Source organism: Formica exsecta, unplaced genomic scaffold (assembly GCF_003651465.1).
Source record: "Formica exsecta isolate Colony F162 unplaced genomic scaffold, ASM365146v1 scaffold21, whole genome shotgun sequence".
Taxonomy (NCBI): Eukaryota; Metazoa; Arthropoda; class Insecta; order Hymenoptera; family Formicidae; genus Formica; species Formica exsecta.
Window position 1 is genome coordinate 3,800,513 of NW_021849398.1, and position 15,182 is coordinate 3,815,694.

A 15,182-nucleotide genomic window follows, 5' to 3' on the forward strand; every position below is an offset into this window, starting at 1 on the left:
TATTATAATTTTTATATTTTTCATTTTTCTATAAAAAAAATTTCAAGGTTATAAATTCTTTCAAAAGTAAAACCTGCATAAGAATTATTTTTCTTTATTTAAAAATATAAAACAGTTATCTATTTTCTCTTTTTAATCTCTTATTAAAACACGAGCACATTACGTGCATAACGCGTGTGACAGTCGCATAGTTGAGCATAGATGCTGAAACGTTTAATTAAATGTCAAAGTGTGATGTTGCGCGTTTAATCAAACTTCGTTTCTCATAGGTAGTCGTTAATGCCTTGGTCCAAGCCATTCCATCTATCTTCAACGTGTTGCTGGTATGCCTTATTTTCTGGCTTATATTCGCTATCATGGGAGTACAGCTGTTTGCTGGCAAATATTACAAGGTGCGTACATTTTACATTATATAGATATAATAAATCAATGATCAATCTTCATGCAAGATTATCGGTACTCGTATAATTTAAACGATTCGTGCAACTTATCTGCGCGTGTGTTTTTAGAATTTTCTTTCGAAAAATTGCAAAAGTATCGTTAAAAAAAGCGGAAACTATTATACTTTGTACGTTATAAAATTAAATTTCGGATTATTATGTTGCAGTGTGTCGACATGAACAAGACGACACTCAATTACGAGATAATACCGGATCGAAACGCCTGCTTCGCTGAGAATTACACGTGGGAGAACTCGCCAATGAATTTCGATCACGTCGGGAAAGCATATCTGTGCCTATTCCAAGTGGCGACTTTCAAAGGGTGGATCCAAATCATGAATGACGCAATCGATTCTAGGGAGGCGAGTATAATCTCATAATAGCTTCTTTTTGTATCGATATTTATTATATAAAAATTCTAACGCATTCTTAATTTCTCGATGTGCAGGTTGGCAAGCAGCCGATTCGTGAAACAAACATTTACATGTACCTCTATTTCGTGTTTTTCATTATATTTGGATCGTTTTTTACCCTCAACCTGTTCATTGGTGTGATCATCGACAACTTTAACGAGCAAAAGAAAAAGGCTGGCGGCTCCCTCGAGATGTTCATGACGGAAGATCAAAAGAAATATTACAACGCCATGAAGAAAATGGGCAATAAGAAGCCTCTGAAAGCCATTCCTCGACCGAGGGTAAGTTATACAAATAGTATTCACACATACGTGCCATATTTATACACACATGTCACATAGATCAGTTATAAATATAAACGCGCAAATTCCACGCGATATTATTTGACAACTTGGAAATCGTTGCAACTTTGATATTTTTATATTAAAAAATTTTTGAAGAGATTTGACTTTAATTAATTTTCAGAATACGCTATTTTAAAATATTGTGTTATGGTTGCGGGTACATGAATGAATACGATATTGCGAAGATATTTTTTTGTTCACCCTTAATTATAGCGCGATTAAGGTTGTGTAATTATTTCTTTCGACTTTTACAGTGGCGACCACAGGCGATAGTGTTTGAAATAGTGACGGACAAAAAGTTCGATATGATAATCATGCTGTTCATCGGGCTGAACATGCTTACGATGACGTTGGACCATTATCAACAAAGCGAATCGTTCAGCAATGTTCTGGACTATCTCAACATGATATTCATTGTGATATTCAGCAGCGAGTGTCTCATGAAGATCTTCGCTCTGCGCTACCACTACTTCAAGGAGCCATGGAACCTCTTTGATTTTGTTGTTGTTATATTGTCAATATTAGGTAATGTAACGTAATGGTTGCTTCAGTCGTATGACCCGAGCGAAACGAAAGCGAAATGCGCGAAAAAAGGCAACCTGTTAGCTTCCCATCTTCTCGTTCCACGGAGATTATGATCTAGTTCATCTCTCTCTTTGCCTTTAGTACATATACTAGTAAGCGTAGTGTTCTATCTCACGTGCGAGATCTCGGCATGCCATGCTATTTCTCCGCTATGTTTTTTTTAATGCACGCAGTATCTCTCTTCTCGATCAAGCGGACAGGCCTAACGTTTCGCTCGTGTCTCAACGACTGGTGGATATCATTACGTTATGTAGCCTTACATTGATGTTAAATTTACCTCACCATGCCAAATACCTCCCATGACCCTATTCGTATCCTACTAAGTGTCGTTGATCCCCAGAACCGAATTGCCAAGCTCAGCGTTACTTCGTATCGCATCTCAAATGAATTACGATAAAAATAGTATGATTCTTTGAAATCGACGACTGTGTTCGTGGAATTAATCGTTATTGAATTAATTAAAGTTACACAATCTACGATTCTGCGATTTTTATGAATTTTACCGAACATCTCTTGAGCTATTAAAAGGTGTATGAAATATTTAATATCTGTGAGTGTTCCTCTAAAAGAATTGCCGCGACGTAACGCTTTGCACGAGCAATTCGGCATGTTAATCGATGTTGCAACGATCGTAAATCGAAGTATCGGGTAAGATCGGGTCTGTATAAAGTAGGTTTTAGAATTTAATTTATTCCTCTTATATAGTTTTTGATTATAGATCGATTGCGTCTCCATTTTCGTATGATATAGTATAGCAAAAATTTTTCATATATTTAAAATTATCTTTTATAAGGCACTGCATAATTTCGAATTTAAATTATGATATAACTTTCATATATTCAATTAGTTTTGACATACGCTTTCTATGATTTCATGACATTTCGAACGTGAATTTTAAAGGATATAGCATCCGAGTCCTCTTAGGATGCGCATGAAGTTTTGTGACAATTAAAAATTTTCGATTTTGTGATGAATGAACACCTAAAATGCACATATTTTTTTTAGAGCGAGAAACGTAATGTCTAATATGAATGTTTATCTCACGTGGATTTATGCATACTTTTTATCGGAAGGAAACATACGATTTTAATTTCTTCGTTTCCACATATAGTTGGCAAGAACGATTTTTATAGAGACATACACTCTTAAAGTTTTAACGCTTCTTTCAATCGCGCACCTTACTTTCCTAGCTACACGATGATTAGATAATCCAAACGCATGTAACCCCGAGCTCCTCTTGAACCGACAATGCACGAGAGTTTAATGAATTATACGAATGAAATCTATGATTTATGCATCTTTTTCCTTGACGTTAATGCAAGTAGAGCACAAGTCTCGAATTCGCTAAAGTGTGTATTCTTTCCCGACAGGTCTGGTGCTCAGCGACATTATTGAAAAATATTTCGTATCGCCGACTTTGCTTCGTGTAGTGAGAGTGGCAAAGGTCGGTCGTGTGCTTCGACTCGTGAAAGGTGCCAAGGGTATCCGAACTCTTCTCTTCGCCCTGGCGATGTCGTTGCCGGCCCTCTTTAACATTTGCCTACTGCTGTTTTTGGTGATGTTTATCTTCGCGATATTCGGAATGTCTTTCTTCATGCACGTCAAAGACAAAAGTGGACTCGACGACGTGTACAATTTCAAGACGTTTGGACAGTCCATGATACTGCTATTTCAGGTAAATTTGCAATAGATTTTAATTGATGTATTTTTTTTTGTAGAAATTTTATCAGCTATTTTCTATTAGAAGTTATATCTAATATATATATTGTTTGAATTTTTTGATGAAAGTTTACGAATGAAAATAAAGTTGCTCATCATAATAACGATAATATTGAAATTAAAGACAAGATATTATTTTATATATGTATAAATATATTTCCAAAGATTATATAAGAGAGGACTAATTTCTTTTTAAGTACTACTGAAAAATTGTGTTTTGGACACATTGTCAATTAGAATGATATAATTGATAGATGTCAACATCGGCCGGTTGGGACGGTGTTCTCGATGGTATAATAAACGAGGAGGACTGCCAGGAGCCGAACAACGAAATCGGCTACCCGGGCAACTGCGGCTCCTCGACGATCGGGATCGCTTATCTGCTCTCGTATCTCGTCATCAGCTTCCTGATCGTCATCAACATGTATATCGCCGTGATTCTCGAGAATTACTCGCAGGCTACCGAAGACGTGCAGGAGGGCCTGACGGACGACGACTATGACATGTACTACGAGATTTGGCAGCAGTTCGATCCGGACGGCACGCAATATATCAGATACGACCAGCTATCGGACTTTCTCGATGTATTGGAACCCCCGTTGCAGATACATAAGCCCAATAAATACAAGATCGTGTCGATGGATATCCCCATATGTAAGGGTGACCTTATGTTTTGTGTGGATATCCTCGACGCTCTCACCAAAGACTTTTTCGCACGGAAGGGTAATCCAATCGAAGAGACAGGCGACCTAGCCGAGGTCCAGGCGCGGCCCGATGAGGTGGGCTACGAGCCGGTCTCATCCACCCTGTGGCGGCAGCGCGAGGAGTATTGCGCCCGCCTTATACAGAACGCCTGGCGGAAGCACAAACAGCAGCGGCTTGGCGGGCCGAGCGAGGAGAGCGACGATCCGGATACGGATCTGTGCGTACGGCAGACCAAGGTGCTGGTCGAGAGCGACGGTTACGTCACGAAGAACGGTCATCGCGTTGTCATACACAGCCGATCGCCGAGTGTCACTTCGAGAACCGCGGACGTCTGATCGCCATCGTCGTCGTCGCCGCCGTCGCAGCTGCCGCAGCAGCCACCGCCGCCATCCGTGCGCCGAAAATCGCTCTATCGCAGCAGCCGCAGTCGCAGCAGCAGCAGCAGCAGCAGCAGCAGCAGCAGTTGCAGCAGCAGCAGTAGCAGCAACATCGTCGACGACGATGATCACGCATCATCAGCCGCTCGCACTGCTCGTGCGAAGTAGTGGCCGGGCGGGCACCTCGCGTGCGCTCTCCATCGACAGCCTTATAGTTGTATAAATAACAATTCCTCCAACGAGTTGCCTTTAATCGACTTTAAACGAGCCACGACCGTTGGGAGAGAGAGAGAGAGAGAGAGAAGAGAGACACGTCCCTAGTTAGACGAGCGTCCGTATGAAGTACACGAGGAGACTGCGACTGCGTCTACATCACCAGTTTGAAAGTGTGCTGCTGTCGCCGATCGCCGATTCATACGCAATTTACCGAAGATCGGCTTTATTTGACCGTGGCGTCCGGATCGCAAAAGATGTCGCGGGAGCGCGACACGACTTCAAGATACACGAGAAGAAGCAAGAAGAGAGACTACGAAGACACGAAGAGAAATATGAGGAGGGAAGGCCGAAACGTCGCAACGTCCTCTCCGAGTCTGACTTCCCCATATTAAGACTCGTGGAACGTGACATCGCGACGCGAAGAGAAAAAGAGAGAGAGAGAGAGAGAGAGAGAGAGAGAGAGGGAGACTATCTCGTTTTTTCTCGTGAGCCTCGCCTCTGTTCCTCGTCGTTCGATTAAAGAGTATCCGCGCGGACCCGCGTTAGTCGCGCGCGACGACGGCCGCGCATCGAGGCGACGCGCGACCTCTTGTCTACACCATCTTGTACACATTAGCTCAATCTCGCGAATCTCTATATCCGCCGTTTGGATTTTTTACACCGTTTTACAGCAGTAACCCGCCTACTCGCCCCCGCGCGACGCCGCGACGCCTCAGGCGCCGCCGTCGAGCCCCGTTGCGGCGACATTCGCTTTAATGAACGATATTGTATAATCGTAGTTATGGCAGGGAGGAACGAAGGGAAAGTAGACGCGATAGAATGATGATGACGACGACGATGACGATGATGATGATAATGATGATGATGATGATGATGATGATGACGCTAACGATGATGTCGATGATACCGACACGTACGATGATCAATTTCGATTAACGACGATTAGAGGACGAGCGAAAGAAAATTTCGCAGGCGAAAGAGGACTCATTCGTGAAATGAAATGTGCGCGTTAGTAGTGTTATACATTCGCTCGGCTTGCAATCTCTCGCGGAAAACGGTGCGCGAAAACGCTTGATCGCGCCGCTTGATTCCACAAACCCCCTCTCCCGCCCCTTTTTCTCACGGACCTCACGCGACCCCGTCCGTCGGTCCCGAAGGGGAGCCGCGCGTGTCACAAGTAGTGTCACACCGTCGATTTACGCGAATCAATTAATTAACTCGCGGACTGCAAATGTAATACTCTCCCTCCCCGATGCTCACATGTGGATTTCAAAGATATTTCCTTTCCCCTCTCACCCTCCCCCCCTCCTTTTCTCCTCCGCGAAGCATCCCCATGTTTCGGGGTCAATGTCGACGACGTGTTCGCGTCTCTTTTTGGCCGCGTTTTGGCTTTTTTCCGATCGGATTTATCGTGCGCGAAACCTTTTGCGTCCCGATCAAGGAAATCCGCTGAAATTGTCGTTCCTTTTTCCTCTTTTCGGATTCTTCTCACGGACTTATACATATATATATATATATACATATATACCTATTTCTCTTTATTCCCATTTGCCTGTCTGTGCCTCCGCTCTTTCGCCGCCCTTCCCTTTTGACACTTTCGCGTCGCGATCTTCTGTCACACAATTAAATGCGTTGAAGCAATCGCGTCGAAGAAAAGTGCGTATTGGCTTCTTAACTCATCATCTCTCAACTAGATATTTACACATTTGCAAAACTTACACGCAGTCTTACACGACGTAGTAAACGCGCTTCGGAATAAATAAATTAATACATTCTAGTGTATCGTTATTCGAATAACCGCAATCGATCGCCGTGCGCGTGCGCGCGCGCGTGCGCGCGCGTAAACCCGTCTCGCGTCGCACAACCCGCAAACGCTGAAAAGATATTTTAAATAGGGTTGTTGTAATTATAATTATAATAATTATTATTGTAATTATTATATCTCGGTGGTGCACACAACACGGAGCACGCGCGAAATTTGTTCGTCCGATTCGAACTCTCTCTCTGACGTGATTAATTACAAAGAGATACTCTTATGTAAAATATAGTTTTGCCGCTCCGAAATATATACTGCTCTTTCAGTAGCGAGAGTGTTTCACTTTTCAAGTCGCGTCACATCTTCAAAAGCTTGAATAAGAAAGCACGGAGAAAATATTAAGAGAAAAGAAGAAGAAGAAGAAGTAGAAGACCTCTGTATAGAAAGAGCCTTTTATATTATACACGAAACGAATTGGATCGTACAAGTATCTCTCGCTAATCAGATGATAATGAAAATCCTACGTTGTGCCTTTTGAATAACAGCAATCTTAAGCAAGCTAAAGAAAAGAAAAAGAAAAAAAAAACTTGGGTTTCCCGATATATCGCACCGTCAAATAATCGTTAATCGTCGGATCACGGTCGAGGCGTCTCGCGCGCACACCGTTGAAGCTGCTGCTTTTGTGTTATCTGTATCACGAAAGCGAACCATATCCTCTCTTCGCTCTGTTTCAACAGCACCCGAGTTATCTTTAGTAACGCAGTCGGTGTTCCGCGGCCGACTGATTAATAAATGCGAAGAATTTAGACGGGTTTACGCACAGGGACTTCGCGCGGAATCGCGTACAGATCTTTGCGTCGATCTTTACCGTCGCCGTATCTGTCAAAATTGCGCGCGTCGACCTCGATCGACGTTGGACCACGATGGAAAGAGAGAAAGGCATGTACATATGTTATTCTCGGGGTGGTCCATTTATTTAAATTAAATGGGACAGCTCCCTTTGAAACATCTATCCCAATTACAAAAATCGGTACGATTCCTCTCCGTTGCGTCTCACGCATTTCGGGGTAGATTCTCAATTCGTTAACGTGGCCATCATGCACACACACATATACACACGTATTACAAACACACACTTTGTACTTTTTCCATCGTGGTCGCATTACCGCAGTTGTCGTCGCGATTCCGTCACGAAGTATAAGTACCAATCTCATTTCGCCTCCGCGCAACAATCTACACACAGATCACCAGAGCAACTTTGAACGTGTGTTTAAACAATTTACACGAGGAGTATCAGAGTTTATCACAATATAACGCGTGACGACGATGACGACGCCGATGACTTTGCAACGGTCCTTAAGAATATATATACAGATATAGACAGATGCGTGTTATACGCGTGTGTGCAGGATGAGACAAACAGAGCGCCCGCGTCTGTTTCCTTTCCTCTTGACATTTTATTAGTCGTTCGAATAAAAAAACTCTGCTGTTCCAAAAACATTTATCTTCGCGAAACGTTGCATTTTTCTTCGAACGCTCACTATCCTTTCCCCTAAAATGTCGATCGGAGAACAGCTCGAAGAGCGCGTCTCGTCTCGCACGCACACACGATTCGTCGTCAAATTAACGAAGAGCGTTATCGCGGTCACGCGGCGGTGAGCTTAAGTAGGCGGCCAGATACAACAGAAACAAGGAGAGAGAGAGAGAGAGAGAGAGAAAGAGAGAGAAAGAGAGAGAGAGAGAAATAATGCATGTGTGCGTGTGTGTTAATGCGGATTGTGCGATCGTTATTTTTCTACGTCTACATCCGCGTAGGGTCGGTAGGGCGGAGGAAAGGGACGTGCGGGGAGACAGACGCGCGCGGGTCATGAGGGACAACGACGTGGATGCGGCGGGTCGTTGTTGTCAGCACTTTAGACAGGAAGTCGACGTGTGGGTGGGGGTGATGAGCATCGAAATTCGGGCAGAGAGGGAGAACGCGTTCTCGCTGGTCGAGAACGTGTGAGAGCGTCTCTCGTAAAGACCAAGGACCATGACGGACGTAACAGCGAGAACAAAGGTTGTTGTTCAGCATAGATGTTGCTTATAGGAATGTAACAATCCTAATGCAATTGAATATAATTGGTGGATTTACGAGCACTCGGGGATAGATAGAGGATTTATTAAGTATCATCGTTATATAGGGCTAAATCTCTCGCGCCGCGTCTAATATAATTGAGCTACGGTAAAAATATGTATGAGAATATATATGACAGAGTATGAAATTTATATTACGTGCATTTTTGATTTATAAAATTAAATATTTAATTTTTTCTAAATTATAAATGCGCGTGATAATTGTATAAAATCTTGACAAATTTTTTATATTTCTATCCATATTCTCTTACTTGCGTTCTTTCACTTTCTGAACGCAGCCTATGATGACAATGACGATACTAATAATGACGCAGATGATAACGTTCACGATTGGAACATCGAAAGGCAGTGATGTCGTTGTAGATGAATAATGATATAAAACATTTCGAAAATAGCGTGACAAATAAATATTCATTACTTTACCAAAAACACATTTAAATTACAAACCATGAATAAGATCTGTCATGGGGAAATTATTCTACAAATAATTCACACGTTATCGGCGAATTTTTGCTGTGCGACAAAGCTTTGTCTGATATTAATCGTGTGTTTGATCGTTTCTACATTTATTTGCAATGCACGAATTTCGAAAATCGCGAATTACTCGACATTTTTACATTGGCCACTTAAAAATTCTAAATCTAAGGTCGCTTAAATATATACTGCTAAGATTAAATATATTGTGTGAAAAGTATATTCTAAAGGATATATATATATATATATATTGAAAGAAATTTATCTCTATATACGAAAGTAAAACGTAACGCAAACGATAAGAAGAACATACATGTTCCTAATTTTAAACTAAAAATATATTTTGCGTTTCGCTACGTCGCTTTGTCAGACACACTGGGCTGAAAGTATTTTTTACATCGCACAATCGTAAAAATAATTCTTCGCGACGGCGATATGTATAATCAGGAACATTAATATGCCGTCCGCATTTGCAAAGAGACTCTATGACTTTTCTTTTTCTCACGATTCACCGATTCTCTTCGTAATAAAGTAGTCGAACACCAGTATTAACCATGTAAAGCGAAAAGAGATACGTTTCTTAAATATTAAATAATAGAGAAATCTAATCAGGCTGGCACGCACTAACGCTTCCGATTGCAAATGCAGCTGCCTTGCCTGCATCTCGTTCGTTCGAGAACGCTCATTCTCCGTTGCATTTCGCGCATATATTATCGGTCTTCTCTCCCTCCCTCCTCGGCGTTTTTCCGAACCGATCGATCACGTCTCGCGCCATCGACGTTGTCCCTCGGAATCGCGGCGTCTTGAAAGCTCGACGGACGACGACGACGACGACAAATCGAAGACGGAAACGACCTTGCACAGCATAATCGTCGATCGTTGGAAAATATATCGAAAAAGTATGTGTCAGAAGAAATATATCCGAAAAGGTTCGTCCGGCTCACTCTGTCCCGTACCTCCGAGACCCCCTCCCCGCCCCGTCATCGGTTTGGCCTCCTCTCCCGTGTTGTATAATACGTGCAAATAATTCGATATAATATAATCAAATCGCTTGTACTCACAATATAATAAATATTTTCGACATTACGTTCGCAAGTCGACTATGTAGGCAACCGTGTATATAAATCGATACGGAAATGATAAATGGGTGACGCGAAACTTCATGGCCTGTCGCGTACAAATATTTTTACATCGAACCGACAAAATATTGGTTAATGTATAAATCAACGTTACGTAATAACGTAAATTTAATTCTCCTCTCGTAGAGACTGTCTCTAGAGAAATCTCGATTGTCTCTTTGTAGAGACGTAAAGAGAAACAGGAAAAGGGCAGATGATCGGTTAAATGTCACTTAACTTTATCGAATGTTTATAGGACATAAGCGCATCCGCCGATGAAACGTTTAACGTAAGTCCCTGTAATGTCTCGCGAACCTTATTCCGAGCACTTAATTGGCCAGGGCACTTGTGTAACGTGCTCGTGTTCCGATGTAGATTTGTATGCACAGGACAGGCTTTTAAACGAGCGACGGACAGTCCAACGAATGTGGCCGCAATCTTCGGAAACGCCTCCTCGACGATTTGCATCGTCGTTCTTCCCCGGTTGGAGGCGGGCGACGAAGAGACGTGTGGCTAAAGGCGAACTTGTCTGGTTTTCGCTTTTCACGATCGTCTCGAATGAGTCATGCAAAGTGAAGAAAAAAACACGAATCACGCGAGCTACGATGAAGGGAGTAGAGGCAGTCTCTATTTCTGTGCTTCGGATAGTCTGCGATAGATTGGCGTAAACGATGATTCAATGAAATGTCAAACAACTTGTTGGGTAACATCCCGAATAACGTTTAGAATATTGAAAAGTTTCGTTTCACATGAGACTTGAATTCGTATGATTATCGTAACTTGTAATTAGCTTGCGATATAAAATAATAAGATTTTTAAATCAAAAAGATCGTGGATTTTATTATATATATCTTTGGAATCGCATAGGAGAGCGTACTGAACAATTTGTTGCTGATGATACATCTATATAAAAAAATCGGTTACGCAACGGATTCACTTTGAAAGACTTGCCCGAGATAATCTTGAAATGCGGACCATCTGCTTTAAAAGTAGGCTGAAGTAGTGTCTCGGCAAATGCGTCGATTCGTCGAAGGATGGAATGTTACAACGCGCGCCCGCGCGTTTAATCACGACTTCCCCAATAATTCGATCGCAACGTGTTCTCATCGACGTTGAGATTAACATTCCGTCCGTGACATCGAATCGAAGAGGACTGCGAGGGGACCATATCTTACGTAAGATGAGAAAATGTCCGTCGAAAAAGAGATTGCGTCAATATACGCGAATGCTGTGTCGAAGAGCGTGCAAATATTTTTCAGAATTTTTAAAAATGTCTCGCGCTTCAATAAATAATTAAATTACATAATTATATACATTATATTACATATATCCACATTACGAAATGGCGATTTAGTAATCATCTTCTTCGTTTTATTGTCACTAACAAGAGAGGAAGAAAGATAAAAAAAAAGATGTTTTTTTTTTTTTAATTTCCACTATATCTTAGTTAAGTCCTTTTTTTGCTTAAAAAGGCAGTCCTTTCGCCGTCCTCCCGCATTTCTATCTCCGAAATGTATATTACACGAGAGTTGCTTGAGGAGCGAGGGGGAGGGTTGCTTGAGAATTGTTTGGTGATATCGCGGAAGGGAAGTTTCACGTGAGAAAAAAATTCTGTTTGATCGATACATTGTAATGACGAGGACGACAATAACAACGACGACGACGGCGACGACGACGATGCGACGACGTTGACGACGACAACGAAGAAGATAATGTCGCTAGGGGGAGGGGGATGAAACTTTTACGCGACGACGGCTCTGTAAGATATAACCAAAAAAAAAAAAAAAAATAGGGCTTTCCTTCGTTAAGCGAGGTAAGACGAGATTTAACGTACTTTCTCCGAGGACGATACTGCCGTTACGTATTGTATAAAAGAAAACTAAGTTAACTAATCGTAAATGCACGAAAAATTTTCTTAAACGGATAGCAACAAAAAGGGCTTTGTAGTGTCTCGATACTCTCGAATCATTAATCCTACGTCGTGAGATAATAAATAATGATATTAATGAAATAAAAAAAAATAAATAAATAATTATGAAACAAAAATCCTAGAGCTGGGCTAAAGCATTGTAAAGTGTCAAGCTACGGAGCCTGTCGGCCAGTATAAATGAACAAGCAACTGCCATGGGTCATCAAGCTAGGTAGAAACGTGCTAAGAATCCAATTTTAACAAGCTAGCTGTCGAAACATTAAAAAAAAAAAAAAAAAACGCGCGAAGGATCGTCCATTAAAAAAAAAAAATCTGCGTACGTATGTATGTGTGTGTATGTGTGTACGTGCTCGCACGTGTTCGTGCGGACACGCGGCGGACCGGATGACGCGCGCGTGTCCACGTGTACGCACACGTGGACAGGCGTGCACGCGCGCGCGCAAGACGAGACACGCGAGGAAAATGCGAGAACACAGAGAAGCTCCTCCGTTAAGAATATGACATTCATTACTACTTAACAGAATAAAAATAACAAGAGAAAATATGGGTTATTTGCACAATATTATAAATAATTACTATATTTACTACGATTATTAAATTAAAGAGCAAATAATAAGAGGATAAAAAAAAACTGTTGTTAAATAATTAATACACAAAAAGAGAGGGGGATGAGCGATATAAAGAGAGTAATAAATAATAAAACGATTTAAGCTAACGATCGATATTGGGTCAAAATGGAAAGCGACGAAGATGATGGAGAGAAGATACGATGAATAGAATAGAAAGAAGAGGGATAAGAAGAGAGGAGGAAAAAAAAAGGAGGAGGATACGATTCGTTTGTTATCGATTAGTTAACGATCCTTACACATTATATTATTGTAATTATATAAAGTAAACGATTATTATCATAATAGTTACAATTAACAAGTTGTTACCGCTTTGTTATACATAATATAATTAATAATAAGATTAAAAAAAAGAAAAAAGTAAGAGCGAATGCATCGTTGATTCGTCCTTTACTTATGTAGATACTAAAATACGATCGACTCTATTGTTTTCAATGTCTTCACCGTATCTCTTCGTTTGCTACCCGATTTCATTTCGTTGTCGAAGATTCGGTATTGTCGGCTTACCTCGCCCGGCCACAATATACACACGTTTTACAGAGATATTTTCAATAAACGAAAAAGCTTAACACTCACACAGCAGTTGTACTCTCTTGTTCACTCTATTTTATCCCTAAGAGATTTCTTTCATTATCGATTTGAGTGAATGTGACAATGACAATATTTGTCTGTGCTATAAATATATCTTATCATCTAAAGATCTTGTTGATTGTTTCAGATATATTTTTAATCTCTAAAGATAGAAAAACAAGATATTTGTTTGATGAAATGTACATAGACTTGTATAATTTAGCGTATGATATTGTCAACGTGTGATCTTTTATCAATCTTTTAAGATACTCATTTTTACTTTATCAAATTACAAAAAATGTTATTATTATAAATTAGTATTATAGTAATTTAGTAATTATTATAAATTATAAATAATATAATAATTATAAACGTGCTGAATATGGGCAATATAAAGAAGTATACATTTTAAACTTAATTTTCCCAAGATATATTATTTGCAATTTACATTTTCGTGTAACACATTTAAATATTGTCACCCACGTAAAATCCAACTCGATCAGATAAAAATAATAATAGATTTCGAGCGCAGAAGCTGCGTTTAAAAGAAAAAAGAATAAAGATTATAGACAGAATTTTCGTTTTTAAAAAAGCAAAAGAGAAAGAGATTCCGCTCTTATTTCGTCTGCCTGTTTACCTGGATCTCACCTGGGGTTCGATCTATTCTTGCTACGGTGTCTAAACGATGGTGGGGATGCGCTATGTGACACGTGACGTGACGCTATCAGATTAACACAGTCCACGCAGACCACGCAGTGCATTAGTCATGAAAAGCGCGTGGTAGCGCGTGGGTGCTCGCGCAAAGATTTCACGCGAAGATCGCGCGAGCATGGGTGGGGTTCAGAGAACGAATCGCTGCCTCGCTTCTTTCCTCGCGTCTCGTAAGTCCGATACCAGCAAGAGCAGCAGTCGTCTAGACCGTCGTGCCTTTTACGCACGACGGCCTCGCGTACACTACGTTCGACAAACAATGGTCGTTTTGCCTCGTGCCACTCGTGCCGAGCGTCGAATATATACCTCCGTGACGGACCTGTGCAAGAAGGATGGCTGTTTCGAGGTCACTCGGGCCTCCTTCTCGCTGAGAGAGCTGGCGAATCAGTGAAACTGGAGCAGCGAGAGGAGACGTCGCGCGGCGGACCTGGACGAGTTATTACGCGCGACAATCGAGCTGTCAAGACTGTCCGCGAGAAAGGCGAGAGAGAGAGAGAGAGAGAGAGAGAGAGAGAGAGAGAGAGGGACGAGAACGCGAGGAGCTGCTGTGCGATTGCGTCGCTATCGTGTTTATCTGCAAGCTGGGCGATGTATACTGACCTCACTTTTATTGTCCTGGCTGCACTCGCAGCTGCAACGTCGCCGAATTTTCAATGATTGTATATCTGATATCTGTGGTGACTCATTATTCACGACTGGACCGGATAGAGGAAAGAAATCGCATTTCGACATCGGAGGTTAGTGCAGAGGTATGGTAGCGTATTTATAATCGAGATGAGCGTAGCGAGTTTTATCAAGGGGTTTTGACGTTTTCTAAGAATGTCGTCGAGTGAGTATATTTATGAACGGACATTCAACTGAAAAGAATGTTTGATATAATGAGAATGTATGAGAAACGGCAGTATATATTGAGAGAAAGAAAACATGGTTATAAATATTTAATGAATACCTGTTCTTTGAATATATGAGAGAATATTTAATATGTAATTTCATATACATTTTTTACTTCTATATCCTTTTTGTAAAATAGTTTGTAACCTTTTTCTTTATTCATTTAATAAA

The 15,182-nt window shown here is 41.1% G+C and overlaps 2 protein-coding genes and 1 long non-coding RNA gene across 28 annotated transcripts in view; 2 read left to right on the forward strand and 1 right to left on the reverse strand.

The window, feature by feature from the left end:
* LOC115235047 (sodium channel protein para) overlaps window positions 1–6,474 on the forward strand; it is a 54,709-nt gene extending 48,235 nt beyond the window's left edge. For 16 of the 24 annotated variants that reach the window (XM_029806555.1, XM_029806552.1, XM_029806558.1 and 13 more), the window contains 6 exons: window positions 270–392; window positions 608–802; window positions 889–1,134; window positions 1,452–1,722; window positions 3,153–3,457; window positions 3,756–4,541. In XM_029806555.1, the coding sequence (XP_029662415.1) occupies window positions 270–392; window positions 608–802; window positions 889–1,134; window positions 1,452–1,722; window positions 3,153–3,457; window positions 3,756–4,541 (1,926 nt within the window). Of the gene's footprint in view, window positions 1–269; window positions 393–607; window positions 803–888; window positions 1,135–1,451; window positions 1,723–3,152; window positions 3,458–3,755 lie in introns of all 24 variants that reach the window. The other 8 variants (XM_029806575.1, XM_029806574.1, XM_029806572.1 and 5 more) reach the window with 1 other exon arrangement.
* Window positions 1–15,182, reverse strand: part of LOC115235054 — a 24,459-nt gene that overhangs the window by 3,381 nt on the left and 5,896 nt on the right. The window lies entirely within an intron of this gene.
* LOC115235049 overlaps window positions 14,162–15,182 on the forward strand; it is a 5,778-nt gene continuing 4,757 nt past the window's right edge. The window contains exon 1 of one of the 3 annotated variants that reach the window (XM_029806578.1): window positions 14,162–14,869. The gene's annotated coding sequence lies outside the window, so the exon portion shown is untranslated. The remainder of the gene's footprint in view (window positions 14,870–15,182) is intronic. The other 2 variants (XM_029806579.1, XM_029806580.1) reach the window with 2 other exon arrangements.